This window comes from Hippocampus comes, unplaced genomic scaffold (genome assembly GCF_001891065.2).
Source record: "Hippocampus comes isolate QL1 unplaced genomic scaffold, H_comes_QL1_v1.1 scaffold112, whole genome shotgun sequence".
NCBI classification, from domain to species: Eukaryota; Metazoa; Chordata; class Actinopteri; order Syngnathiformes; family Syngnathidae; genus Hippocampus; species Hippocampus comes.
The window spans coordinates 1870994-1898364 of record NW_017805841.1 but is presented as its reverse complement, the minus strand read 5'-3'; the positions used below and the strand labels follow the sequence as shown (position 1 = coordinate 1898364).

Genomic DNA, 27371 nt, shown 5'->3' with positions numbered 1-27371 from the left:
CCCCCCCGGCATTTAAAGTTGTCCATCCCTGAGCTATAGCCTTTTCATAATTTTTAGGATTCGCTATTTGATCAGCTATTAAAAATATGCAGGTGTTCCTAATGAAGTGTCTGATGGTCATTCTTCATGACAATGTTAAAAAAAAAAAAAAAAAAAAAAGAGAGAAATTGTATTGTTGGATGTCAACAGTGGCCAATGCTTGTGTATTATTTCATGGTGAAATGAAGTCGCTGCAAATAAAGTGACACCTTGCCATGCGTATGTACAGAATGACCAAGGTTATCTCCGTCCGTGTGTGTCTGTGTGTGTGTCTATGTTGTCCTCAGGTGGGGGATCAAATCATAGAGATTAACGGGGACAGCACTCGCGACATGACTCACGCTCGGGCCATCGAACTTATCAAGGCGGGGGGCCGGAGGGTCCGACTGCTGCTGAAGAGAGGCACAGGGCAGGTGCCGGAATACGGTGGGTCATGTTTCAAATCATCCCTTTCTGTCTTACTCATGAGGCTTACTCACTTATAGACTACTCGCAACAGGTTAGGGATGTCGGCTCTTTTGGCAATTTCATCAAGAACCTAAAATGCACTCGAACCTTTACAGGTGAATTGAGTTTGACCTTATCAAAACGTTTGACATGGTTCACTGTTTCAGTACATTTGAACAACTCGCTCTTCTCTAACCAGGTTCTCAATGGCAAAAATCATCTGTTTAATCCGTGAACTGACCAATGCGCTACTTTTATGACTTTCTGTGACTCCACCAGTCTCTCCCTTCCAATTGCAACCTGCTGATGACACACTATCCTCAGTGACCATTTCCCTTTGAAAAAACCGTGTTTGAAGCCTTGCAGTATCTTACATTTAATCGGTAAAATGTTCAACCAAACCATATTTCATTGAATGAAAGTCTGATAGCTAAATGCTAACATACACGTGAAACATGATAGAGCTGCTAACTGAAGGGTTAGCATCAATTTAAAATGTTAACCTTGGCACAAGTGCTGCTTATTTAACACATGGAGCACCAACACGTATAGTACATCCTTTGACGCCTCGCGCCAGGATTGCCATCAGCAAGTTACATTGGAGATAGAGACTGGCAGAGTCACAGAAAGGCGTAGAAGTGGAACTGTTTGTGGATTGAATTCACCTGCTGTGAATTTTGCCAGTCAGCTCCTTGATAGGGAAAAATTGTACGCAAAAGTTTGCGGAAGGTCAAAGGAAGGCCACTGAAAAATGGCCACCCCTAACCTTGTGAGTAGTGTATATCCAAAGGGGCTTTTTAGTCCGGAGCACATTAACAAGCATATTAACCATATGTTACTCTTCATATGTATAGCTCTGTGGCCTTCTACTGTCAGTCATTAATTGTGTCTCTCTGTAACATGTTTACGCTTGAAGTCAAACGATTGGCCTATAGGCTTTTACTTGCCTTCCCTCAGGAATGGTACCTTCCAACCTGTCCATGTGCATGAAAGGTGACACACTAAGCTCCCCTTATTTCTTCCTAATGGGCCACTCTAAAGACACGGTTTGTGCAAAACTGCATGTCTTCTCTTTTCTTCTCTTCTTGTCGCCATGTTGATTCATGAGATGATGCTGTGTGTGTGTGTGTGTGTGTGTGTGTGTGTGTGTGTGTGTGTGTGTGTGTGTGTGTGTGTGTGTGTTGGCATGATCATGTGGTAATGCATGGACAATGACGTGCGCTCTTATCGGTGAAAAGTTGCGATATAGAGAGCGCGGAATAGTTTTACCCCTCCCACACACTTTAAAATTAAAACCTATTAAAATAGACTTTTTTAAGTATCCCTTAGTGCCAATTCCCACTTGCTGGCACAATTCTTCAATTAAGGGGCGCATGTGTTGAGCTGTTTATTTTTTTTTACTCCCAGATCAAGTTTACAGTAACACTGACACTGCAAAAGAGAATGAACCACATGTTTAAACACCAAAAGGTTAAACCAAACCATATAATTTTGGCTAATGATTATAATTATGTCTAGTGGCTTAATTCTAACAGTAAGATAGATATGACCATAATCTGAAACTTGAACACAACTGCTCTTTACAAATGGTTTTACACCATTACAGGAGTTTAATTTTATTAATTACTACAGGACCTTTTCTGCCTGTTTTACTTGCTTGTTTGCTTCACTGCCAGCCACTTTCAAAGCAGAGTTCCCAATTTTTCCAGGAGTTGAAAGCATGTTGACTGATCTTTCAGGACCCGTAGAATATTTCCGCCAGGAGAAACAATAGTTTGTGTCTACTTTTGTCAATTCTTTATTACTCTAGCAGTTGAACATAGGATGGTTTCAATAAAAACACCAGCTTCTGACCAAAAAGCTGAGAAAATGAGATTTTTATTACCGTAAAAAAAACATGTCAAGTTAACTGTACTATGTTTTGCTGTTGTTACACATCAAACTGTCACACACACAAAAAAAAAGGCTGAGAAAGGGCTTTCGACCACATATGGCGACGCATACTCAGTTTGAGTATCAGGTGCCTAAACTTGTTTAAAGGTGTTGGCATTCATAATCGTGACAAGCAGAGATTTACACCCAAATCTTTCTACAGTATTCTTCTTCATCAGCTGTTCTGATCTCAAATCCAAAGTGATGCAACGGCACCACTTACAGGCGTCTCTTGGTCATTACAGTAGTTTACAAACCTGAAACACTTCCTCGCCTACTTGATGAAAAACCTATTTAATAAATGTATACATACGTCAGCGCCAGTAACAAGTTGCTTTCCAGTTCACAAATATAAATGGCAGTGAATGATTTAATTCTGCTGCATGTCGTCCAATAAGTCTCAGTGCTGACCAGCATGTCGCGTGGCACTACAGTGAAGGTGTGCAACTCTAAATTCGGACATGCCTGTATATTGCGTTGCGGTATCCATCTCTGTGACTGTCCCACCAATACTTCCTCGTCTTCAACAGACTGTGTCGGCCCCTGGGATCCCCTTTCTACAATCCACTCTACCCTGCCGGAAGTGACCCTCGAAGCCCACCAGAGTCCATTGCCTCCATCCCATCCGGCCGCATCCCTGGATTCCCCTCATCAGCTCCTTCTAGAGGCCGCAACGTGCATGGCGGCGGACAAAGCTCCACCGGTGACGGACCACGGCGCCTCGGCTCGAGGGGCCGCAGGTGGCAGGTCCACCCAGCAGAAGTGCATGATCAGAGGGCAAGGAGGAGAGGCCGAGTGTGGGCCGGGCACCGGGCAGCCTCGAGTTTTGCCTGCTAAAGCCGTCCTGGGGAGGCAGAGGGACGCTTGCTCCCCCTGCTGTGACCGAAAGGGGGCGGGCGCTCTCTGGCCGTGGGACCCTTACGTGAGCGTCACTCCCAACGGGGCCTCTCTGGCCGGCAGAGACACCCACGTCAGCCTCCAGGAGAGGCTGCTGTCCAGAGGCGTTTACCCCAGAGAGGAGGAGCGCTCCGGGGGCCACGCTAAGAGGGCCGAGGAGCCTGCCGCCAGGAGAGTCGCCGCCAACTCCCCGGGGCCCTGGAACATCCCCGGGCCGGATAAACTGCCCGGCACCCTGAGGTCCTGGACCTCCACTGTCAGCAGGTAGACGAGATCGGCTTTCTGTCAGCCCCCAACCCACTGCCGTTTGTCCCCTTTCATCCACTCCACAAATCATAATCAGATGTTGCTTTACTGGAGGATTATTACACCCGCCACCTTAAAAGGCTGATCAACTCTCACACATGTTGTAACATAGAGTGAAGAGCCCGATGATGTGCACCAAAAGACTTCATTTTGTTCTCGTTGAAGACAGAGAAACTTGTAGAGCAGTGGTTCCCATCCTCGGTTGACAATATCCATGAGACAAGGACAGAGCTCTGCTGCAAAGAGTAACTGACTCCCCATCAAAAATGTTTTGGCTACATCAAAAGTTCAAACTGTAACTATACGACACACCTGGATCCCAAAACACTTAAATATTTAAACTCATCTTTTTCTGGAAAAGAAAAAAAAAAAGTCACCAAAAGCATACTTGGGCTAATTTTGCATCTGCTGCAATCTAGTGGAAGAGCATTTAATTGTTCTACTTGTCACTGTGCAGTACTGTGCATGGACAGAAGAATAAAGATACAGTATATTTTTCTCAATACAAGAACAGCAAAAAGCTACGGTACTTAAACTATCCCAAAAATATTCAGAATTACCCGCAGGTGCCACTAGATGACGGTAAAGCACCACCTTTTTATGTACAATGGGAGCTCTTGCTCTCACCTTAACATAGTTCCTTGGCACCAACATGACACCCAATGGTGCCACACCACTTTTTTTACATTAGTCCAGCACAAAACAGCAAATTTTAGTTTTCGATGTGTGACCTTGATTCAAAAATAAACAACTAAATAAATCATGGCTGGATCAGGTGAATATGCAGGGAACATTTTAATTTCAGACCAATTCGGTGAAGTTGCATTGTTACGGTGGTTGGGAATCACTGTTCTAGAAGTCCTTCCAGTGTTACTCCTCACATGCCTAACAAATATACTGTAAATGTAAAGATGTCAATGTGTACATTTCTTGTTGTAAAGAAGCAGAAGAAGAGGAAGAGAAAAAAACAAAACACCAGGATGGAATTATTTATCATCCTATCCTGGGCCTCAGTTATGACTACATATCAAAGACACATCGTCAAAATGGCAACCTGTGCATGGGACTCCCAAACCGTGAACAAGGACCACTTTGATCTCCATTTTTTTTGTTGTTGGTTGTGTTTTTTTACATTTGTGACAGCAGGCTTGGTAAGAAGTCACACTACTACACTGAGTTTCGTACACAAGCATATGTTAACCGTTGTGCAGAGCTTTGTCACACTCATGGAACGTCCATTGGGAAAATCCAAATCTTTTTTTCTTTTTTTTCTTGGTACCATATCTTTCATATACAGCCTAAGGTCCATGTACTAGTATGCTCTTTGTCTTTGCTCGTAAGGTAAGGCAAGTTAGTGTCTTGCGAGTAATGTCCCCCCCGCTACTAGTGTCAATTTTGGCCTACTAGCACCCAATTAAATCTCACTAATAACACTACCAGGGAAGACTAGTAGTATTGGGCATGTGTCATGCTCTCGTCGTCTCCCTGTCAAGGATATTGAATATGTAATGGTTTTAAAGTCGTCTTTTAAAGCCATAAAGAGCACTTACTCAATGTCCTTAATTTCCAGTTTAAGGTCCATGTACTAGTTCGATCTTAATCCTCATTTGTAAGACAGTTCAGCTCTAGTATTGTACAATATGTATGAGCTCTCTGCACACTAGTATGACAACTTTGGCCGACTAGTAGGACAGTAACATGTTGCTAGAAAGACAACTGTGCACAGTTGACATCTGTGCACAACGAGCGAAGCACAACATGTGAACTAGTACATTTTGTAATAGTCGTGTGTAATTGAATATTAGGAGCATATAGTTTGAGCATTTTAATCAATACCCTAGTTATCCTTAATGCTTGAGGTCATACAAGTGTCACAAGTAGTGGAAAAACATAACTAATGAGACACAGTATTTCTACAAGTGTACTACCCCGGTTCTACTCCTTCTCAGAATTGTTTTACACATGAGGACAAAGAGTGTGCTTGTACGCTGACCTTAAGGTGGATATCAACAATATGAAATAAGTGCTCCAACGACTTTTCCTCTGTCCTGATTTCGAAAGGCCTTTGAACCGTGCTACGTGTACCACATCACTGTGGGAGAGAGGGATCAATATGAGGATGAGGAAGGGGCGGAGTGCCTTACTCAAAACCCACGCAGAGCAATTGGGGACGAGTGGCACGGCACGAGTATGCACGCACACATATCGGCCTGGTGATGACATTGCTGCTGATCATAATCAGAGAACTGGAGATGCAAAAGTAGGTCAATATTTTTTACTGGGGGGGAGACAACAACAGTTTTATGATGTCACAATTATAACATACAAATTATGACCAGAGGTGGCAAAAGTACTCAGTCTCTGCAGTTCAGTAGAAGTACACACACACACACACAAAAAAAAGGAAAGGTAAAAGTAGAAGTGCTGAGTCAACTCCTGAAGAGTAAGAGTAAAAAAAGTACAAATGAATCCTTACTATCCATTATACTTTATCCTATACCAAGTGTGATAACTTGGCACAATGCTTGGAAAAAAAACACAAACTGCATTCAAGATAGAACTCGATCAATACACTAACACTGGTATGGTTATCTGAAAAGAAATATTTTTTCAAAATACTTTTGCACCCCATGTATGATACAAAACCGTTCTACACAAGAACCTCCAAGGTGGGACACGTCAGCGAGTCAAAGGATTAACCATTGGTGTCGGTTTTGTTTTTTTCTTGCTTTTTTTGCTTGTTTCTTTGTTTTTGGAACATATCAGCGACAAGAAAACGCAGCAGGGAATTTGAAAATGAAAAACTGCACTGAAATAAGGAGTCGGTTCAAATGTAATGCACATAAAAGTTCAATAAAAACAAACCTGGATTGAGTTAATTCACAAACAAAAATTCTTAAAGATAAAATGCAGATTTCTTGTACAAAAAAGTCAAACACAAACCCAATTCCGATGAAGGTGGGATGTTGTGTTGAATATAAATAAAAACAGAAGACAATGGTTTGCAAATCATGTTCAACCTATATTTAATTGAATACATTCCAAAGACAAGACATTTAATGTTCAAACTGATCAGCTTTCTTGTTTTTAGCAAATAAGCAATTACCTTCGAATTTTATAGCTGCAATACTTGCCGAAAAAGCCGCTAACCACTGTGTTACATCACCCTTTCTTTTCACACCATTCAAGAAACATTTGAACTGAGGACACTAATTGTTCACATTTAGTATGTTGGAATTCTTTCCCATTCTTGCTTGATGTACAGTTTCAGCTGTTCAACTGTCCAGGGTCTCCGTTGTTTGTATTTTATGCTTCATAAAGCACTACACATTTTCAATGGGACGCAGGTCTGGACTGCAGGCACTCGAGTACCCGCACTCTTCTGCTACGAAGCGATGCAGTTGTAACGTGCAGAATGTGGTTTGGCATTGTCATGCTGATATAAGCAGGGGCGGCCATGAAAAAGACGGTGGCAGCATGTTTCTCAAACTCTGTATGTACCTTTCAACATGAATGGTGTCTTTAGAGACCTGTAAATTACACGTATGCCTTTGGCACGAAAACAGCCCCAGACCATCACAGATGCTGGCTTTTGAAAGTTGTGTCCATAACAGTGTGGATGGTACTTTTCCTCTTTGGCCTGGAGGACAAGATGACCACAATTTCCCAAAACAAAACCAAAAAAAAAAAAACTATTTGAAATGTGGACTCATCAAATCACAGAACACTTTTCCACATCGCCCCAGTCCGTCTTAGATGAGCTCTGACCCACAGAAGCAGTGGTGTTTCTGGACGTTCTTGATAATTGGTTTTTGCTTTGCATAATAGAATTTTAAGTTGCACTTACGGATGTAGCGCCAAATATACATGTTACAGCCATAAAATTCTCAAGTTGATGATTATTTGCTCAAAACATTAAAAGGTTGTCAATTTGAACAATAAATCTTTATAGTGTATTTAGTTAAATATAAGTTGAACATGATTTGCAGATCATTGTATTCTGTTTTTAATTTATGTTTAGCACAACAGCCCAACTTGGAATTGGGTTTGAATAACGGAGGTGTTCTAGGGCAGTAATTTATTCTCATGCCACTAGAGGGAGCCTTCGACTTCGTCCATTTTCATTTTTGGTCAAAAATGTAATTGGAATTGCCAACCACATCTAATTGTGTTGGACCTAGGAGGTTCCACTGAATTTTTCTTCACCTTTGTTCTTCCTCATGCTTTAGTGTGCGGCAGCATTTTGTAGCAGCTAAAAAGCAGAGAAATCCAGTTTGCAGTCTTGTCCCCTCCTTCAAAAGGTGTCTGTTCACATGTGGAGTTTTGATGGCGAGAAAACTTCATGCCATTCAAATGCTCTTTTGACAAAGGGTAAAAGTAACCATTAGGACACAAAGTAGCATTAGCAATGGCGAAACAAGATGCAGGAACCGATGAGGGTTCCACTGCCAGTTTGTGTCATTTATAAAACCATAATATTTAACCGTAACCCTGTTTCCCTATCCTAAATTTATTTGTGAACCTGGTCAAGGAAATTTAGGATCAGTCTATATTCCTACATCATCGCTGTCGGGCGGAACCGTCTAAACAATTTTTCAGGAAACATTAAAAAAAAAAAAAAGCAGCCATTATTTTTGTTACTAACATTTCATAGTTAAAGAAAGCAAGGTATTATTAATGCTTTAGATCCATTTATACAGTGGTGCCTTGAGATACGAGTTTTGTTGTGTGACCAAGATCGTAACTCAAACTCCTACCCCAAATCATTATGACCCACTGAAATGAATGGAAATGCCATTTATCCGTTCCAGCCTTCCCCCCAAAAACTAACATTTGGATCATGAAAATAGTATTAGGAACTAGGAACTCGTATAGTAATCACCACTTAGCCACCAGGGTTCATCACAATGCAGTCATGCAGACACAACCCAACACAACTTTAAGTGACTCAGTAAGCTGCAGTAACATAAGCCAATCTTAAAGGGTGAAGAAAATATGTGTGTGAGTATTGTTATATTTTCTTTCCATGTGTTGCTGGACTGTTGGCGTTCAAATATTGGTTGTTAAAAGCATGACAACACTGAAAAAAAAAAGATTCTGTGTGTTACTCTGTCTATGGCATTTTGCATTGTGTTAGCATTAAGCTAGTGGAAGGCAGTCATGTGGTTTTAAATTCACGTGTCTTTAATGCACAGCTTGACGGAAAACTAACTGGGAGTGACCATTTTTGAAGAATCTTTAACTGTGATGCTTGTAATTTGAGATGCTACGAATTCACTACTACGATACGGTGCATCTCAATTTTTTTGTCCTCACAAATAAAAACCAGTTCAAAAAATAGTTCATGCAGTTCACATCTCAAGGCACAACTGTTTTTGCTTGACAAAAATAGTGTCGATTTGTGGCTCCCGCCCAACAGCGATGACCCTGTATGTCAGTTGGAGTCGTGTAACATGCAAGTGAATGTCACACACTGACTACATGCATTGTCCAAGACTTTCAACATCCAGCCTGATTGCCACTCGTCTTATTTGAAGCAAAGTTGGATGAGTGTGATGGAGTAAAAGGTCCGAATATGTCCTCCATTTCCGCTGGCACACGCCCACCCTGTATATTGTGAGTCATTTTGTATACAGCAAATGAAGAAAAAAAAAAAAGCCACCTCTCTATGTGAAGAACAATGGCACGTTCATGATCCCATCAAGTATACCTGTGTAGTGTTAACCGAGTACTTATTCACCTTGTACAGCTGTATTCCTACAAATATGGTTTACTGTATCATTGATACTGTAGTTTTAAAGACGTGAACAACTATTTTTATGAAAATGCGACCGTACGGATATATTACATTTTGCTAAGAAAAAAAAACATGAATAAAACTTGTTTACCGAAAGATATTCTGAAATACTGTCAAATAAACTCTTGACATGGTCTAAAAGAGACGCTTGGACGTGATCCTACACAGAAGAGAGGACTAATCGAGTGGAGAGATTTTATTTAATAAACATTTACACATAGGCACCTTTTTGTTTGTGTGTGTGTGTGTGTGTGTGTGTTTGTCTCATTACAGTTTCAAGTTTATTTGAAGAATGTTATTGTACTAGCTGGTACATGAAGTAATTAAAAAAGTTTGTCTTTTCTTTGTTTTGGATAAAAGGGACAGTTATGGAAAGCCGTTTGAGCATTTATTAGACATCCTTGCTGTTCAGCTTAAGGCCCATGTACAAGTTCGCTCTTTGGCCTCACTAGTAGGATAACTCAGTGTACTAGTGAGAAACGGCTGAAAACCTGCTAGAGCATTTATTTCATACCCGACTAGTCGGCAGAATTGGGAATGAAAATGATCAATGATCAATGGCTTTCCATACACAAACTGGCCCGAAGTTATCTCAGCTAATTGGCTGAGTCAAATGGGTGTGAGCAGGGGGCGCCGCATGCTCATTTGCTTGTTGCATTTTCACAGGATCCTCCTGGAATGACGAAAACAAGTGAAAATGAAGCTAAAATGAAAAAGAAAAAACTACTTCTGTATTGCGATTGAGATGGTCACCTTGAGAGGTTTGTAGATTCCCATTTGGAAGCGACAGCAGACCACATCCACAAAGAAGCCCATCATGTTATGCAGCATGCCTGTCGCACACGTGCAGAAATAGAAGTGACCAATTTCCATGTCATTGGATTCTTTAATTAAATGTGGCTCTCAAAAGCAAGTTTCAGCATAAAACAACATGCGTGAAAAGGACCTTTAATGTCCATCCATCAATCCATCCGTTTTCCGATCCGCTTTATCCTCATAGGGTTGCGGGGGTGCTGGAACCTATCCCAGCCGTCATCTGGCAGTAGCCGGGGGACACCCTGAACCGGTTGCCAGCCAACCGCAGGGCACACAGAGACAAACAACCATCCACACTCACACCTCGGGACAATTTTGAGTGTTCAATGAGCCTGCCATGCATGTTTTTGGAATGTGGGAGGAAACCGGAGTACCCGGAGAAAACCCACGCATGCACGGGGAGAACATGCAAACTCCACACAGGAAGGCCATAGTTGGAATTGAACCCTGCACCTCTGCACTTTGAGGTCGATGCGCTAACCACTCGCCCACTGGACCATTTATGTTTTTATCAAGTTGCACTCAACAATAGTGTTACTCTATAAAATGTTTAGATTTTCTTCCCACAAAAGTTAATTTTAACTCATTTTTAAAATTAAACGAAAATTGTTTTGGAAAATGTACAGCATATGTTCATTTTAAAAAAGTTTGATAAAATGTTTTAAATGTTTACAGTGGAACCTCGAGTTACGAATGACCCCTTTAACGAACTTTTCAGGTTAAATACAACATTTTTGTCTAAAATATGCCTCTGGTTATATTCGCTTCACTGTGCGAGCTGTCTCAGTATGGATGAGTGGACTCATCTGGATTGCGCTTCTCATACTATTTAACCATCGATGACTCTGTGCCTCAATCATGGACATAGTTTTGCTTTTTTTTTTTTTTTTTACTTTAATCTTAATTACACCACAGAAGAACTCAAAGGTTGTCGGCTGTAAACACCCCTCAAAAGAACAAATAAAACTCTGTCTCTCCTCTGTGGCACCAGACAGAAAGGCCGTTCGGTGTGCAGCTGGAAGTTCTGCTTGCACATATGCTTCTTCCAATCACAATTCTAACAGCAAATGCATAGATTTCTGATTGAGGTTTGAAATGTAGTCAATTCAAATGACTTATTACATACATTATATCGAAAATTGTTCTAAAATATTTGTATATGGAACCGAGCGCTACTCACTCACATCTTGCCACCTGAGGCAGCTGGCATCTCTTGTTTACAAACATTATGAAATGGTCTACTGTAATCATCACAAAAAAACGTCATACCATCTACAAGGAAGTGTAGCGACACAAAATAGCCGTCCCGTTCCATGCATGCCGGCGAGCGAGCGATCGGCGTACCTGTGGTGGAGAAGATGCCTCCGACGATGCCGCACAGGCGCACCAGAAACTTCCAGAGCGGCATGTGCTGCTCGCTCACTTTGACCATCAAAGAGCTGATGTCGTATTTCATGAAGATCCCCGAGATGCCGTGGCTGCCCGCCGCGTGGTTGATGGCGCGTTCCTGCGCGCAACACACACACGCACAGGAACACCCACACAATGAGAGAACTCACATACACACACAAGAATCAACACGTGCACAGCAGCAAACATCCACAACGAGAACGTGCACACGGGAAACCAAACATGAGCACAAACCCACAGAAGTGAACACACGCAAGAGCACAACACAGATCCATGACAACGCGCGCAAAAGAACAAAGAAAACAAGTAGCAATAAATGCACACACAAGAACACCCAGGAGAACTCAAACAGAAACAAACACGAAAATGAACACGAGAACACATTCAGATGGGAACATACATACACACACACACACACACACACACACACACACACACACACACACACACACACACACACACACACACACATAAAGCATACACCAAAAGAACACAATACACATTTGGCAGGACAAAAACACGCACAAGAGAACACGCCCAGACACACAAGAGAGAGCACACACGCAGACGCTGGTCATGAGACGCTGCGCTTGTGGCGCCTTCCAGCAGCAAAGCGGAGGCCACGTACCCTCTCGGTGACCGAGTACTGATGCGTGTCTGCCGCAACCTTGTACGTGTTGAGTTTGGTGGGCACGATGGTGATGAAGTACTGGAACATATGATTGGCTGACGGCATCACCAACGGCAACAACACACACGCGCACACGCACGCACACACACACACACGTGAAGTTAGAGCTGACAATCAAAGCAGTCATGAAGGCAAAGGTGTTGACAGTCTTTTACATTCGGTGGTGACTTTCTCCGTGCCATCAAGGGTGCTGATGACACCCGGGATGTCTTCCCCGAAAGACAAGTGGTCGATGCGGTGGGAAAAATTGAAACCTGCAACACAACAACACGTCTCTGAACCATGGGGTGAAAGGAGATTTTGATTCTCTCCTCCTCCATCTAGAACTGATTCAAACGACAAGGTGTGTGCAGGAATAGTTGTTACGAGTGTATTATTGTCCATGATTTATGTGATGAGTTCTGTTGTATTATTTTTGTTATTTGATATGAAATGTTCTGTACAAGTGCTTTGTTACAGCTGCAGCCGATGACAAAGGCAACAGAAGTTGGTGGACGACATAATGGAGGAGAAAACCAACTCACTGTCATGGCTGACGAGCGCCGCAAGGTGGGCATGGCCTCGTGGATGAGGGATGGACCTGCACACACACACACAAAAATAAATACATTCGTCAATATTTCATAGGCACACAGCACAGTGGCACCTTGACTTCATTCCGTGACCAAACTTGTAACTCGGTTGATCAGAGCAATTCCCCCCATTGAAATGAAGGACTGGGAATACCATTCATCAGTCTCCCCCTCCTACCCCACCTTCCAAAAAAAAAAAACATTCCTTTTTACCTCCTTTCACAAAAGAAAAAAAGCTGTCTGGTGGATTAAAAAAAAAAAAAAAAAAGAACAAGAGGATATAGAAATTAGGGCCCAAGTTGATATGTATCCCAATGCGTGTGGTGCAATGTGATTCAAGGATTTCGAAAGGTAACGATTCGATAAATCAAAAACGATTTTGCAATTCAAATTGTTTTTTGTTTCACTCGGTTTGTGCAAAACTGCATGTCTTCTCTTTTCTTCTCTTCTTGTCGCCATGTTGATTCATGTGATGATGCTGTGTGTGTGTGTGTGTGTGTGTGTGTGTGTGTGTGTGTGTGTGTGTGCACGCGCAGTGAATGTACAGTACAGGTACGTGTGTGTTGTGTCCCTGGTGTGTACGTATACCTACTTTCCAACAGTGATGTGGAAGTTTCCGGCCACCTTGTTGACATACAGATGTCCGTGAATCCGGCAGGCGTTCAGAGATGTGCTGCTGTCCACGCTGTAGGACAACACACGTACACGCACAATCACACCTTTAACTGTCCTGCTTTCCTTTCTTTCCAATATATATTTCACTTGTAATGCAGAGCAAACACTTCCTGGTAACATTTGAGGTTGTGTACAATTAAAAGATTGATTGATTGATTGATTGATGTCCAATCAGGATCTAATTTAAAATTAACATTGTATGTATTTCATATGGGGATGTCAATTGTTAACAAACCCCAAGCCCCTTTTTTTTAGATTTGAATTGTGTAGAGAAGACATTCCAAGATGTCTCACAGCTGTTTTAGAGGAATCACAATTCCTGGTGTATTTTTTCAGTGGGCTACGGAGCAGTTGGGCTTTCGCCCCATCAACTCTGCCTGCCAACTCATATGTGACGCGAGCATTTTTGAGGGGGGAGCGCCACTGCATCTTCGGCTGGATAGTGAAAAAAATATTTGTTTATTTATTCATGTAAATTTTTTTCTAATAGGGTGGGAGAATGCGTGCATCTTCATCTTTGGCTTAATCTGACTGAGTTTGCACAACACCTCCCGGAATGAACATGACATTTTTTGGGGGGGGGTGGGGGTGGATTCTGCACCTTCTGGACTGAGCAGGTGGAGATCCTTTCATGGCAGTCTTGAAGATCAAGTCCTGTAGTGAGTGCTCCACTCGCAGACGCTCCTGGATATGAAGAAGAGTCCTGTAAAAGGCATTTTTAAAAGTTAGTTCTGACTAAACACTTTGGTTATGTTTGTTCTGTGACCAAGCTTTTCATATACCAAATAAATGTGCCTCATTGAAATTATTTTAACAATTTTTTTCAGCCCAAAAATAAATAAAATACAAACAAGAAAAATCAACCAAACAAATGCTTGTAGCTCCAAAACTAAAGAAAAAAAATAATGAGTAAAGCACCCTTTAAGTCAAAGAACAACAAAACTACTAAATCCAGTGGCCTATGAAAAGCTGTCATCCGTCTTTATGCTACTTGTAGGATACTGAATGATGTCATCGTCTCAACTTACATGTGCCATATCTTTTGCTGGGGCGACAGCTCAAAGTTGACCTTAAAATGTGAGGTGGGAGTGGGGGGGGGACATAAAAGAACACACATTGTTGACTTTTAAAAGGATGAGATGTGAATTCGAGCACAAAATTGCACTTTAACGTTTACTAGTGTCTTATAGCTCAGGAAAAATGTTCCGAATAATAGATGAATTCATCCATTTTGACAAAAACAAGCCACTTTCTCATGAAGTGCATCAATAGTGTCACTTGAACCAGACAACATAAATCCAGCAGTGAGACTGACCGGCTCGTATTTAAGGCCATCAGAAGCAACCATGGTCTCAGCCAGATCCAGAACATCTGCGCCAATGTCTACAACATTTAAACACATGAATGATTCCGAACTTGACTCTCACAAAATGTACAAAAACATACACCGTATTTGGACAGATCATGAGTTACACCTGACATCACATCTGCTTCCGGTTGACAAGTCAGCAAACCTTTCTGTGACATTTGACCAAGGCATAGCAATTGAGAAAACAGGGGAAATGACTTGAATGACAGTGTTAGGCTTCTTCTAATCAGTCATATTCCAACAAATAACCAAAAAAAAAAAAAAAAAAAGCAAATTAGTAACAAAAGTCAATTTTGCCTGACAGGGAGAGGAAAGAAGAAAATTGATTTAGTCCCACCCCCATCTCCCATTCAAATTTCACATTAGCTAGTCTGCCACTCCAGCCATAAGACTCAAGCGATGAATATTTCATTTCCAAAAAACTAAGGACTTGGAAGCAGTACCATAGGAAACTGAAAAATACAAAATGGGAGGTTAACAATACCAGTAATGGTAAAGGCAGCACATACCAACAATGGTAAAGAACACACAAGCAAAGTTTATATTAGTCAGACAGCACTGACATTTTAAGACCCCAAGTGAACCAATATTTCATTCAATGCTTTAGACAAAATTAGCGATATATAATATTTCACAGGATCCTGAAATGTGAACAATTTAGATTGAATAAATAAATTATGGGTGTATTCCAAAAAAAAACAACCTTAGGAATGCTCCGCACTGCATATTTCTGCAGGGTGATTTATTGGTTCGGCGCATTAGTTCTGGAGAAAGATATGGTTTTAGTTTATTAATTAAGAGGCTTTTATATTTATGTTGAGTTGAGTGTTGTCATGTGTCTGGTGTGATATTTCTAAGACAATCTGATATCAATTATAATTCGCCCCCAAATTGTTTTCATTTATGCTTTTGACTTGAACAAAGCAATGGGTATTGATTGAGAAAGCTAAAACCATCATTCTAGCTACTAAGCCTGTTTTCTCAATTTATTCGGTCAAATGATTTGTAAGGGTAGATTACGAATGGTGCAACCGGGAACCGCTTGAGCTTCTGCGATTCAAAAGTTTGATTCAAGCGGTGGTGAAAAGGTCACTTTAAATAAATGTTCATTTATTGATTGGCAGAGAATACTACTTACACTGGCATCTCATGGCTACCGTGATATCAATGTTTATTCTCAGTTTGCTGCAACAGAAAGAGCAGCAGCTGAAGTACATTAAACAATATTTCAATAAATATACGAGTCCCTGGTGTCGGTACCTGCTAAAGTCTTTGTCTACCTCGTACTCGTATTTCATCCATGTGTCCCTGTAGACAAAAAACTCCAGGAAAGAGAGCACAGCCATGGCACTGAACGCAATCAGAGACACTGGAAGGAACGACGAGGACAAAACAATGTTTCCATGAAACAAGTCAACATGCTAGATGAGGGATGATGTGTGTCCGCCTTACCTGTCCCCCCGCTGGCTGACGACTCCACGTAGCTCTCGGGGACTTTGGGGAAGGCGTCCAGCTCTCTGACCAGCGTCAAAGCTTTCTTTTTGCTCAGTCTCCTCATCTTGGCGTCACTTCGACCGTGAAAGAATGTAGCTGTACCCGTCTTGTTTTTTTGTTGGGGGGGCTGTCAATTTGACGTGCTGACGTTTGGCAGCATGACAGCGGCTAGCTTGAGAGCTTGCTGGGATTGGTGAGAAAACTAGGCTAGCCGGTTATGTAGAACACCCAGGCTCTCATTTGGCTAATGGATAAACGTTTAATTCAAACTCGATCATTAAAAACCAGTAAAGGGAAGGAAAGGAAGGTAGTTGCGACTCAGCTTGTATGACTCGTTGTTTTGAGACGAAAACCGCGAACGTTTTAACGTAGCGCCCTCCGGCGAATCCTAAAAGAACTACAAGTGAATACGACGTTTCGAGGTTCGGAACACCGCAAGTAAGCAAGCTCAGTTCCTTTAGGAAATGTTTAGTTTTATACGTTTGGTCTCGAAGGTTTTGAATTACAAATATTTGCGGTAATTTGACTGCCTTTGGGGTTCAGGGGCATATTTAGTCATTTGGCGTGCCGAGATAAACCATGTCCTGGCTGTTCCTCATCCAGTAGATTTTGAATTTTATCATCAACTTCTCGTTTCTGCTTCCCTAGGATACATTTTCTTCATTGTTTGCAAGTTGTACCCTCCCTGGATCAAGTCTGCACAGAGCACAGAAGGAAGATGGAATAATCTATGGCAAGAGAAGGAAATGAAAGCATTTATAATGATCATGATAGATTAAGCATTTTGGTGTTTTTCAAGTGCATTAAGACTAAAACAGTAAGGATATAATAAAATCAAAGAAAATGTCATGTGAGATGTTTTGGGGCCCTTAGACAGCCCAGGGCCCAAGCCAATGGCGTTTGCCTAATGCCAGGTCCTGTCCTGTGTGAGGTTAGTGATGGACTAAATATTACTGTACATACAAAGTCCGGTTTCAACCCAGCCGCTGGGGAGCAGTGCCCTCCCCTGGGGGTGCACTGTTCCCCAGTGCCGGTCCCAAGCCCGGAGAAATGGGGAGGGTTGCGTCAGGAATGGCATCCGGCGTAAAACTTTTGCCAAGACGACCATGCGAGTTGGTAGGACGGTTTACAGGGGCGGATGGAAATTACTGACTCGCTGTGGCGACCCCTGAATAGGGACGTGCCGAAAGGAGAGGAAGAAGATACAAAGTCCGGTTTCACCACCACCATAGTTACATTTTTCCGTTGCTAACCAGGAATCCCCTATAGCACATGTGTCAAAGTCAAGGCGGGGGGCAGATCTAACGGCCCTCCAAGGGAAACCTTAACTACAATGTGGCCCACAACAAAAATGAGTTTGACACCCCTGCCCTATAATTTCAAAAGTTTAAAACATTGAAAAATAGAGATCGCTGAAATATTTTACTGATTATAAACATCACAGTTGTACCAAAATACATGTTAGAAAACTTTTAAAATATTTAATGCAATAGTATAGAACTTAAGTTATATACGACTGGACTGTACTTTGGAAGTTATTCTTTCTCATACCACTTGAGGGAACCCGTGCACCACTAGTGCTTTTACTGTACAGTGTATCACAAAGTAGAGCCATGTGACTCTTGACACGACCTAAGACATGGAAAAAAGGACCCACTTCATGTGTATAAAGTGGACCATTTAGTGAAGACACAATTGCACATGCATAGCATATTGGCGTACTTGTCATCGTCAATGATGATTCATAATAATAACAATAGTTTTGACACTGAAAGCTTGACTTGTAAATAGTACCTAATACATTTCAAATAAAGAGAACTAAGAATGGTGTGCGACTGGTGAGCGTGTCTAACGCGCAGTGCCAAGGTTCTGGATTTAAATGCCAGTTCCGACCTTCCAGTTTGGAGTTTGACTGTTGTCATTATGGCCCCCCAAGCCTCCCAAAAAGCTACAAATTTGCAAATGCTGAACAACAAACATGATGCGTGTCTCTAGAGGGTGTGACCAAGTGAGTCACATCAGGAGCTGGAGTTGGTTAATTTTAGCCTGCGTGCAAGCTACTGGGTCTCAGCTGTGGCCTTCTGCAGCTCCTTGCGAGTGTTCTCATTTTCCATTTGTGTGTTTGACTGTGTGTCCCGTTCACTAAACTGCTTAAAGTGCATCTGCGACTGTCGCTCTCCTTGCCCACATGCAAGGGCATTACAGTACTCTAACTGCTCCATTTTTTCCCCCCACTTCATTCAACCGACTCATAACTCGAAAAAGTTTAAAGTCAACTTACCACTGTATTTAAAAAAAAAAAAAAAACACTGAATTTGAGTCCATCTACATGTAACGTGAAGCTACTCAGCCGAAACAGAGTCTGGGCCCTCATCCTGCAGTCCAGCCGTCCGATGGGTGTCCGAAACGGGTGTGTCGGGCGCTTCTTGGGAGAGCTCTTCAGAACATCTGCTAGCAGCGGGCGAAACAAGGTCGGGACTGGAGTCGCAGGAATCTGAGCTCTGGCCTGAGGTGGCCGTGGTGATGGCGGTGGCTCCACTTGGTGGCGCCGGGTCCAAGTCATCATCGTCGTCGTCCTCTGGGATGGGTGACTCATGGATGTCTGGCCACAGAAGAGTAGTTCAGGCTTCATTATCAGGGAAATTAAATAAAATATAGAGAAACTGCTAAATGCCCCAGAGGCAATGTTGCCATGATGTTGACCCCCATTTTCGGAAAATACACCTCTTATTGGGAACTGTTTTGACCGTGGTCACGAAGCAAATTCAACCCGTATCTTAAAGCCTCACCATATCATTCTGTCTATTTGTATTATTTCCTATGTGAAAAATGCTTTTAAAGAGGAAGTGAAGTTGAAAAAGTTCTTGACAAGACTATGTTCTATGCACCCCCACGAGTCTAAACAAAGCAGTCTGGTGAACATTGCATTTGTGCAAAAAGACTCACCCATATTTGTGCATCTTATTTTGGCACTTGCTGTTGACTGGAAATGACATCACAGTACCTAAGGGCTCAGGTAACAACCAATCACAGCTTGCCTGTTTTCTGGCTTTGGTCATGTGACATTCACAAGCTGAGCAACTATGATGTCATTTTCAGTTGACAGCAAGTGGCAAAATAACAGCCTTCTGAGATGGATAAAACAGTGGCTTTATTCATCAGAATTTTGTATCTAGACTAATGGGATGGCATTAAAGGCATTATTGGTGAGATTTTTTTTTTTTTTTTACTTGACTTTCCCTGACAGTCATGCTTTGTTTTATATTTTTGGCTTGCAAAGGTTTTTCCATACACATACTGTATTTTAGTACGGTAATTCTGACTTCACTACTGCTAGTGTTTGGGGTTTTGTGACTTGTCATGGAAATGAAAATCTGTCATAAAGGGAAAGGGTTAACCCTTTAGCGCCTTGAAATTGTATATGACATGGATACACAAACGTTAACTTACTACTAAAAGCCTCTGGGTACTGCTTGCCAATCTTCCCCTTGAGCGTCCTGAAAAATTAAAAAAAAAAAAATACTGTTTAAATCGGCAATGTCCAAAATGTTTCCATTGAAGGCCACATAGAGAAAAATGGAAGAGCAAAATGTATTGCACATTACAGTTCAAACCAAAAACAACAACAACAAAAACTCAACACTACTTAAAAATGAAAAGCAAAATGTTATATTTATTCATAATCTTTTTTTGCAAGCTCTATTAATGTTGTCACTGGAATAAGTAACAATGGCAATAGCCCGAGGGCCGGATGTTGGACTGCACTCTTTTAAATGACCCAACCTGATCCGTCGGAAAACGCTGTCCAAATCTTTCTTCATCTCGACGAGGGTGCGCGTGTGGAGCAAGAAGCGCTCATTCATCTGCTGCAGTCGCACGTTGGACAGCCCGTTGAAGTTGATCAGCATTTCGTTGGTCTTCTCAAAGCGATCCAGCCTGATAGGGAAAAAATACTCACATACGTGTGTGTTTATATATGTATGTATGCATGCATGCGTGGGTTTTCCCCGCGTACTCCAGTTTCCTCCCACATTTCAAAAATATGTATGGCAGGCTGATTGAACACTCTAAATTGTGCCTAAGTGTGAGCGTAAGCGCGGATGGTTGTTCATCTCTGTGTGCCCTGCAATTGGCTGGCAACTGGTTCAGGGTGTCCCCCGGCTGCTCAAAGACGGCTGGGATGGGCTCCAGCACCCCCCGCGACCCTTGTGAGGATAAAGCGGATCGGAAAATGGATGGATGGATGGATGATGTGTGTGTGTGTGTGTGTGCGTGTGTGTGCGCGCAAACAGCAAAGGGTTCACATACTTTTTCTTGTAACTGTCTGTCTACAGACAGACAGACAGACAGACAGACAGACAGATCGATCGATCGATCGATAGATGTAGTTTTTGTGTGCGTGTTCATGATTGCTCAATGCTTAGATTGCATTATGAGTGTGTTGCTAACAAAACGTATGTTTATTTGCTAACTCAACTTCGGTAATATGACTAAGCATTACAATATCTCCAACATATACTTTAACAAATTTACCTGCTTTCATCGGATGAGAATAAAAAAAATGTTATTCAGAATAAAGGAATGTTATTATTGTCCAGTGCATTAATAAGGAATGTTTTTCCTTATGAATGCAGCACAGGCAACATAGCCAGTTTACTGTACTTACCTGTGTACATTATACAAAGTGTGATGCGATACCAGTTGCATACATGTTTGTGCTTTCATATATTTGTAATTTGTAATTTTGTGTGTTAGTTTCACAAAGTCCCAAAACAATTTCCTGCTTAAACTGGATTTAGTGAACTCAAGTAAGTAAGTAACTCAACTGCTGGTGAGAACAGAACAATCACAGGGAGAGAAAGAAAGGAAGGTCTTTGTTCACATTAAATTCTCATGGTGTTAATTGAAATTTGATTTAACAAATGTACTAGAGTTATCAATACACAGTATTGTTGAAGGCTCCAGAGTGGTGCCACTCACATTTCAATGTGGATAAATGATTAAACTGAGTTATGATAAGTGAACACTTAAGTCAAGGTACAATTGTACTTCAGTGTTAACTTGGCACTGAATGAAAGCACAGAAGAGTTGTAATAAAACAGACTGTAGCTCGTAACAAAAGACAGTTTTGATTGTGAATGTGACATACATGTGTCGCTGAGCCTGGATGATGGCGTTGACGTCCTCGGAATTGACCATGCTCAGCATCCGGCTGCAGAACACGCCGGAGGCACTGGGCTCCACCATGATGAAGCTCTAGATAGAGAACACTACGAAATAGCAGTCAGTGTAAACAGATAACCTTCAATCCTTTAAAAAAAGTAAAAAAATGTGTGTGTGTGTGTGTGTGTGTGTATATATATATATATATATTTTTTTTTTTTTTAAATAGTAAAGCCTTACTACAGCAGCTGAATCTTATTTGGGGTTATATAAAAAGCATTGCAAATGGTAGCAGGTATCAGTATGTGCTCATTTAACATGAGTTTGAATAGGATTGGTTACTTTTTAACAACGCCACATCAGTTCTGGGAGTGTATGAGAGTATTTATATGTACCCTGTCGAATAGATTTTCCCCAATATTCCGTTGAGTTGTACAGGTTGTTTTGTTTGGTTGTTGTGTTTCATAAAAAGTACAAAACCGGGCAATTGAAAAGTGTGTAGACTACAGAAGAAAACACAGTGCTATTACAAGGTCGTTTTATTCATATCTATTCTGTCAGCCTAAATTGAGTTACGGTTGAACGACTCGAAGTATGATTCTTAATTTAGCTATCATTATTTGACCGCAGTACTGCTGCTAAACTAAAGGAAGGCTAACTTAATTAAGGACGCAAAAATAACAATCAACGCACAAAAAATGGGAATATCTACCTCGGTTTCCTCAGAAAATGTTTGTATTGATGAATGTCCGTATTTGGGAACCTTAAACGTTACACAGGTAGCTGCAGGCGAAATCAAAACAAAGTCGTTCCATGTTTTTTTTTTTTTTTGTCCACTTCCAGTCACGAGGGTTACATGTCCGGTGGTGTCTCCTTTTATATAGTTCCCCTTCTTTCTTGGACGCGACTAGTAATACGATATAAATTCAAGAGAGAAGATAATGAAAAACAATATACACAAACCATAACGCGAATTTGTACGTAAATCCGTCACCTACCTACATCAACGGAGTTCTACAGTCACACTTAATGTGTAACATATTTTCATGAAAAGCACTTCTAGGCCATTATATAATATCAAATTTTAAAACCTTCAGTATGGCGGTAAATGAGATTAATACAACGATATTCCATACGCATTTCTTTATTTATGATCCTTATTGTATTTCTCAAAATTCACCTCCGTGTAAAAACGTAGAGGTGGCACACTACTAGGACACTACACACACGACAGAGGACGCCATCAGTGTTTTGTAATTCCCTGCCAAGTTTGTAAATTTGTTCACTTAAAAATAAATTCTCTTTTTTTTGTGTTCGTTTATTGATTATGGTAACAGAATATCAGCCAAAAATGAAAAAAAAAACACGAATCTCAGTTTTTTTTCGGTTGAATTAGTTTTTCACTTGAGGCGGCACAGTGATCGACTGTTAGTGCGTCCGCCTCACATGCAGAAGTGCATTGTTCCGTTCCTGTTCCGGTCTTCCTGTGTGGAGTTTGCATGTTCTCCCCCGTGCCTGCTGGGTACTCAGGTTTCCTCTCACATCCCCAAAACGTGCATTGCAGGTTAATGTAACACTCTCGCGAGTGTGAGTGGGAATGGTTGTCCGTCTATGTGTGCCCTGCGATTGGCTGGCCACCAGGTCAAGGGGTATCCCGCCTATTGCCCGATGACAGCCGGCATACGCTCCACCACGACCGCGACCCTCCTGAGGATAAACGTATTAGAAAATGGATAGATGGATAGTCTTTCACCTTTTCTGTGAATTCTTGTTTTTATTTTAGTTTTTTACTGCATGACTTTAAACTAACCTCACAGTTCTTGTCACGTAGAGCCAAAACATACATGTTGATCTAAGTTGAATATTACTGATATTACTGTTTAAAAAGTTGAAGTTGTCTCCACCATTGGAAAGTTTCGTTTCATTGCATTTGCTAAAATGGTTCAAAAAAGGGAAGTGAGGTAAATGCAGAAGGCCAGAATAAAGCCCATAGGATATTGCAGTGTGCCTTGTCTATTGTAGTGATTTTCACAAAGCGCACATCACAGTTTACAACAAATTAGTCCAAAAATTGGATTTACAGCATACTCTTTTTGCAACCAGTGGTGATCCTAACAAAGTCAACACAATTTGTATTTAGGCATGGCACTCCCAGGCACTGTTTACCAAAACTGAGCTAACTGTAGTCCCCCCCCCACCCCCAATTCAAAGAAATTTGAACAATGATGAACTTCCTTTACATCAATGACCTCTCTATGTATATTAGCAAAATTCTTGAAAACCCTATGTCTTCACATGGGGACGGGGAGGGGGGACAAGCTCTCAATAGTAACAACGATTCTGTACTTTTCACAATGCCAAAAGAAAACGAACTCTTTTGGGTGAGGCATTGCTGCACCCCCCCTTGCCACCATCATCACACCAAAAACCACCACCGCATGCAACTGTGTATATGTGTTCTAAAGACAAATTCACATGAAACATTCCCGTAAAACTCACAAAATTACTTTTATTAAGGAACAAGTAAAAAAAGTACATGATGTATAAAAAAATACAAAAGCGCTTAATCTAACGTGTAAGCGAAATAAATGCATAGCAAACAATACATGCAAAGTCTAGCGCGGCGGATCCTAGTGATCGTTCTCTAAAGCTCAAAACAGAGGGAGTGGAATACAGTTTGGTTGCAATCTACCAGCTGCTCAGTCTACGTTGACACACATCTAAAAGTGATGACGGCAGATAATAAGTTAGGTTGTACACGAGTCAAATGACAAGGAAATAAATATTTAACACTTCACAAGTATGGACAACCTAGTCATTTGATGTGATGCAAATGTCACGAGAGAATTTGCGCTAATGAACCTCAGGATGCGGACGCTCAAGCTGGAAAGAATTCAAAGCAAGTATTCGAACTCGAGAAGCAGGGATGCAACGAGAGAAAATAAATATGAAATAAATAAATAAACAAACCCCATCAGGGCCCACCCAGCCTTGTAATATATACATAACCTACCCGCTGCTTCCCGACTACAATGTGAAATTTCATATTAGTGTTATTTTTTTCTTTTCTCCTTTTTTTAAGAATGACATAAACATACATACAAATGACCTGGAACAAGCACAAGTGTCCATAAAAAAACCTGCATTGCCTTCGACATTGTTGGGGGGGATTTTTAATGTGCTTTGGCTTCCGCTTGATGAATAAAGTCATCTTATACGCTCACTTGTCAAATTAAATAAACACAGATTTATATAAAAAAAAATTTAAAAAAAAACATTTCATTTGACGAAATCTGTCAGTTTGCAAGCTGCTCGGCTGTGTCCCTAATATCTAGGTACGCAAAATAATAGAAAGATTTATTATTACCGGTAGACAAGTGAGCAATGTCAAAAGGGTGAGAAATAAAATACATCCAAAAAACAAAAATCCACCTCTATCAAAGAGATTTTACAAAATAGATGTTTTCTGGACGTACCTCATAAACAAACGAGTATCACAACACATTTGTGGTACATAAGAGCATTGGCATAGAATTTCAGCTTGTGTAAAAAGTCACTTGAGCATGTAGCATTTGTTATCATTGATATCCAGGTTAAGGTCCATGTACTAGTACACTCTGTGTCTTTACTAGTAAGACCATTCAGGCCACTGGTGGAACACCTGTGTCTTACTAGGAACATTTTTTTGCCACTACTCGTGCCACTTTTGGACTACATGGACCATAGTACATGGACAGAACAAAGATATCAAGGATAGTGAATAAATGTTGGAACGGCTCTTCATAAGCTTGTATAAAGTTACTTTTATATCATATACTGACCGGGGAATGACAGAAAAGAGTGATATTGATATTGCTAACCTTAAGTTGATTCTCTGTTTTCGCTGCCATGTTGTGTTATTGTGACGCAAAGACAATTCTATTTTTTTCCACGTTTCTAGTTTTTTTTTTCTGTTTTACATACAAAAATAATCTCATCAGAGAAATTGATCCAAAATAAAAACAATAATTAAAAAAAAAAGAAAAGTACGATTTACACTCTATGTAAGGCCGTGCAATTTCGTCGACTCACGCATCAGATCGTGGGGGTCTTTTGGATGAGTGGGCGTTGCTGGTCATGCAAAAAAAAAAAAAAAATGCACTCCGTGTTGCTGAGGCCACAATAAATAACCACGACTGTCCCTTTTTTTTCCCTTCGGTATCTCGCTCTTGTTCCTCGAAACTGATTTGGAATGAACACTACGTGCGGGGTGTGTGTGTGACGCACGCGTGAGTAAGGCTGGTGCATTTGCTGTTGAAGCTGTGAATAGGCCTGCTTTCAAACTGGAGCGCAGCCCAGTGTTTGCGCACACGTTTAACTAATCCGGTCCACAAACACCAACTCTGACGGGAGTGGGCATCACTTAACTTACTCTGGGAGTAGGGAGAGGCCACCGTTGGAGCACTTTTTCCGACATCCGTTTAAGTCCAGTTTAAGATCTTGTACAAGTATGCACTTTGTCCTCACTTGTTGCGCAACTTTGGCAAACTAGTAGGGCAACTGCATGATACTAGTGAGGCAAAACTGTGCACTAGATGACAACTGCGAGCAACTAGTGACAAAAGCAAACTAGTCAACACTTCAGTGACCAGTAACATATAGTCCTACTGGTGTGCCAAAGTTGTCCTAGTGGTGTTCAGGACTGTCATATACCTTAGAGTAGCGAAAAACAACTTCACTAGTCATTTTACTCATGTGCTGAACTGTCATACAAGGGAGGACAAAGCATGTACGAGTACGTGGACCTTATATTGGATGTCAAATAAATGCTCAATTGGCGTTTACATTGAGGAACGGAGTGGGAAAAAAAAACTTCTCTGAACTGTCAGTCATTCTGGATTACAGCGAGATAGAATGTGAACACATGGGAAAAAAAATTATTCCCAAGGTCTCTTGATTTTTTTTTTCTACATGTGAAGAGGGCTGTCTTCATCGTCTAAATGCACTGTGAATGTTCATTCTTTTGAGGTCTACATCCTAAAAGTTGGTTGATGAACCTCAAAGTAGCACCGAGGTCTTGCGGAAGAAACGGGGATCGACTGTATTGCATTGTGAAATCTAAACATACCCGCAAACTAAAAGTCCAGCATGAGTCTAAAGACAAAAAAACAGAAACACGAGAGGTGATGGTCCATTTGTCAGGAAGGCGAGACTATGAAATAGGACAAGATGAAAGACATGAAAGTTCATACGTTAACTGCCTAATACAGTGACTCCCAACCAATAATGCCGTGGCGGTCGGGTTGAAAACCGACAAAACGAAATTGATGATTGGCTCCAAACAGGGAACTTTAACTTGAAGTTTGACTCACAAATAAATTTGTGAAAATGTCGTGTCGTGACGCATGCTTATGACAAAACAAAACACATTATATTCATGCTTGAATATGCAAACTTTCCTTTAACTTATCCTCATCTCGCAGTTACAGTGGTGCCTTGAAGTACAAGTGATGCGACATTGGAGTTTTGAGATACAAGCTATAATCCGGCAGTTTTTGTTTGTTTGACTTGCATGCAAAAATGTGAGATATGAGAACTGGTGGCAATGAATGCAACTCAACTCTTCGCACAACTAGCTAGGGAAATATTCACGTTTACCGCCACCTCCGGTTGAAGTTAGTGTCAAACTAATCATAAAACAAAAAGAGTTTTACACATGGTGTACTTAGACCATCGATGGGTTAACAACTAGCTTCTATGGCGGTGTTAAAAGGCTTTAAGCAA

At 41.2% G+C, this 27371-nt stretch overlaps 3 protein-coding genes across 9 annotated transcripts in view; 1 reads left to right on the top strand and 2 right to left on the bottom strand.

The window, feature by feature from the left end:
- magi2b (membrane associated guanylate kinase, WW and PDZ domain containing 2b) overlaps positions 1–6500 on the top strand; it is a 122936-nt gene extending 116436 nt beyond the window's left edge. For 3 of the 6 annotated variants that reach the window (XM_019888257.1, XM_019888256.1, XM_019888255.1), the window contains exons 21-22: positions 327–465; positions 2949–5058. In XM_019888257.1, coding sequence (XP_019743816.1) covers positions 327–465; positions 2949–3583 — 774 coding nt within the window. In that variant the 3' untranslated portion in view covers positions 3584–5058. Of the gene's footprint in view, positions 1–326; positions 466–1443; positions 1533–2948; positions 5059–5724 lie in introns of those variants that run through there. The other 3 variants (XM_019888261.1, XM_019888258.1, XM_019888260.1) reach the window with 2 other exon arrangements.
- A 3099-nt stretch (positions 6501–9599) lies between these two features.
- On the bottom strand, positions 9600–16807 carry ergic2 (ERGIC and golgi 2). Its single transcript, XM_019888262.1, has 13 exons — positions 16404–16807; positions 16212–16320; positions 16090–16136; positions 14898–14965; positions 14611–14651; positions 14184–14285; positions 13500–13592; positions 12860–12915; positions 12491–12589; positions 12273–12370; positions 11579–11741; positions 10172–10251; positions 9600–10091 (listed from the first exon to the last, which is right to left on the bottom strand). The coding sequence occupies exons 1-13, from the start codon at positions 16507–16509 to the stop codon at positions 10011–10013; spliced, it is 1143 nt and encodes a 380-aa protein (XP_019743821.1). The 5' UTR covers positions 16510–16807; the 3' UTR covers positions 9600–10010.
- A 1047-nt stretch (positions 16808–17854) lies between these two features.
- On the bottom strand, positions 17855–22465 carry kxd1 (KxDL motif containing 1). 2 transcript variants are annotated; one of them, XM_019888416.1, is made up of 5 exons: positions 22321–22465; positions 21595–21715; positions 20229–20381; positions 19896–19942; positions 17855–19047 (listed from the first exon to the last, which is right to left on the bottom strand). In XM_019888416.1, the coding sequence occupies exons 2-5, from the start codon at positions 21690–21692 to the stop codon at positions 18788–18790; spliced, it is 558 nt and encodes a 185-aa protein (XP_019743975.1). In that variant the 5' UTR covers positions 21693–21715; positions 22321–22465; the 3' UTR covers positions 17855–18787. The 2 variants fall into 2 exon arrangements, with proteins under 2 accessions (XP_019743975.1, XP_019743976.1); XM_019888417.1 differs by having other exon boundaries at positions 21595–21701.
- Between the last annotated feature and the right edge of the window lie 4906 nt (positions 22466–27371).

Coding starts and splice junctions, on each gene's coding strand:
- ergic2 (XM_019888262.1), bottom strand. CDS start 16,509: ATGAGGAGACTGAGCAAAAAGAAAGCTTTGACGCTGGTCAGAGAGCTG. Junction 14,286..14,610: donor CAGCAAAAGATATGGCACAT/GTAAGTTGAGAC, acceptor TGCCTTTTACAG/GACTCTTCTTCATATCCAGG. Junction 12,371..12,490: donor GGAGAAAGTCACCACCGAAT/GTAAAAGACTGT, acceptor TGATGCCGTCAG/CCAATCATATGTTCCAGTAC.
- kxd1 (XM_019888416.1), bottom strand. CDS start 21,692: ATGGTGGAGCCCAGTGCCTCCGGCGTGTTCTGCAGCCGGATGCTGAGC. Junction 20,382..21,594: donor ATCCAGGCTCAGCGACACAT/GTATGTCACATT, acceptor TTTCCCTATCAG/GCTGGATCGCTTTGAGAAGA. Junction 19,048..19,895: donor GTACCCAGAGGCTTTTAGTA/GTAAGTTAACGT, acceptor TTCTGTGGCCAG/ACATCCATGAGTCACCCATC.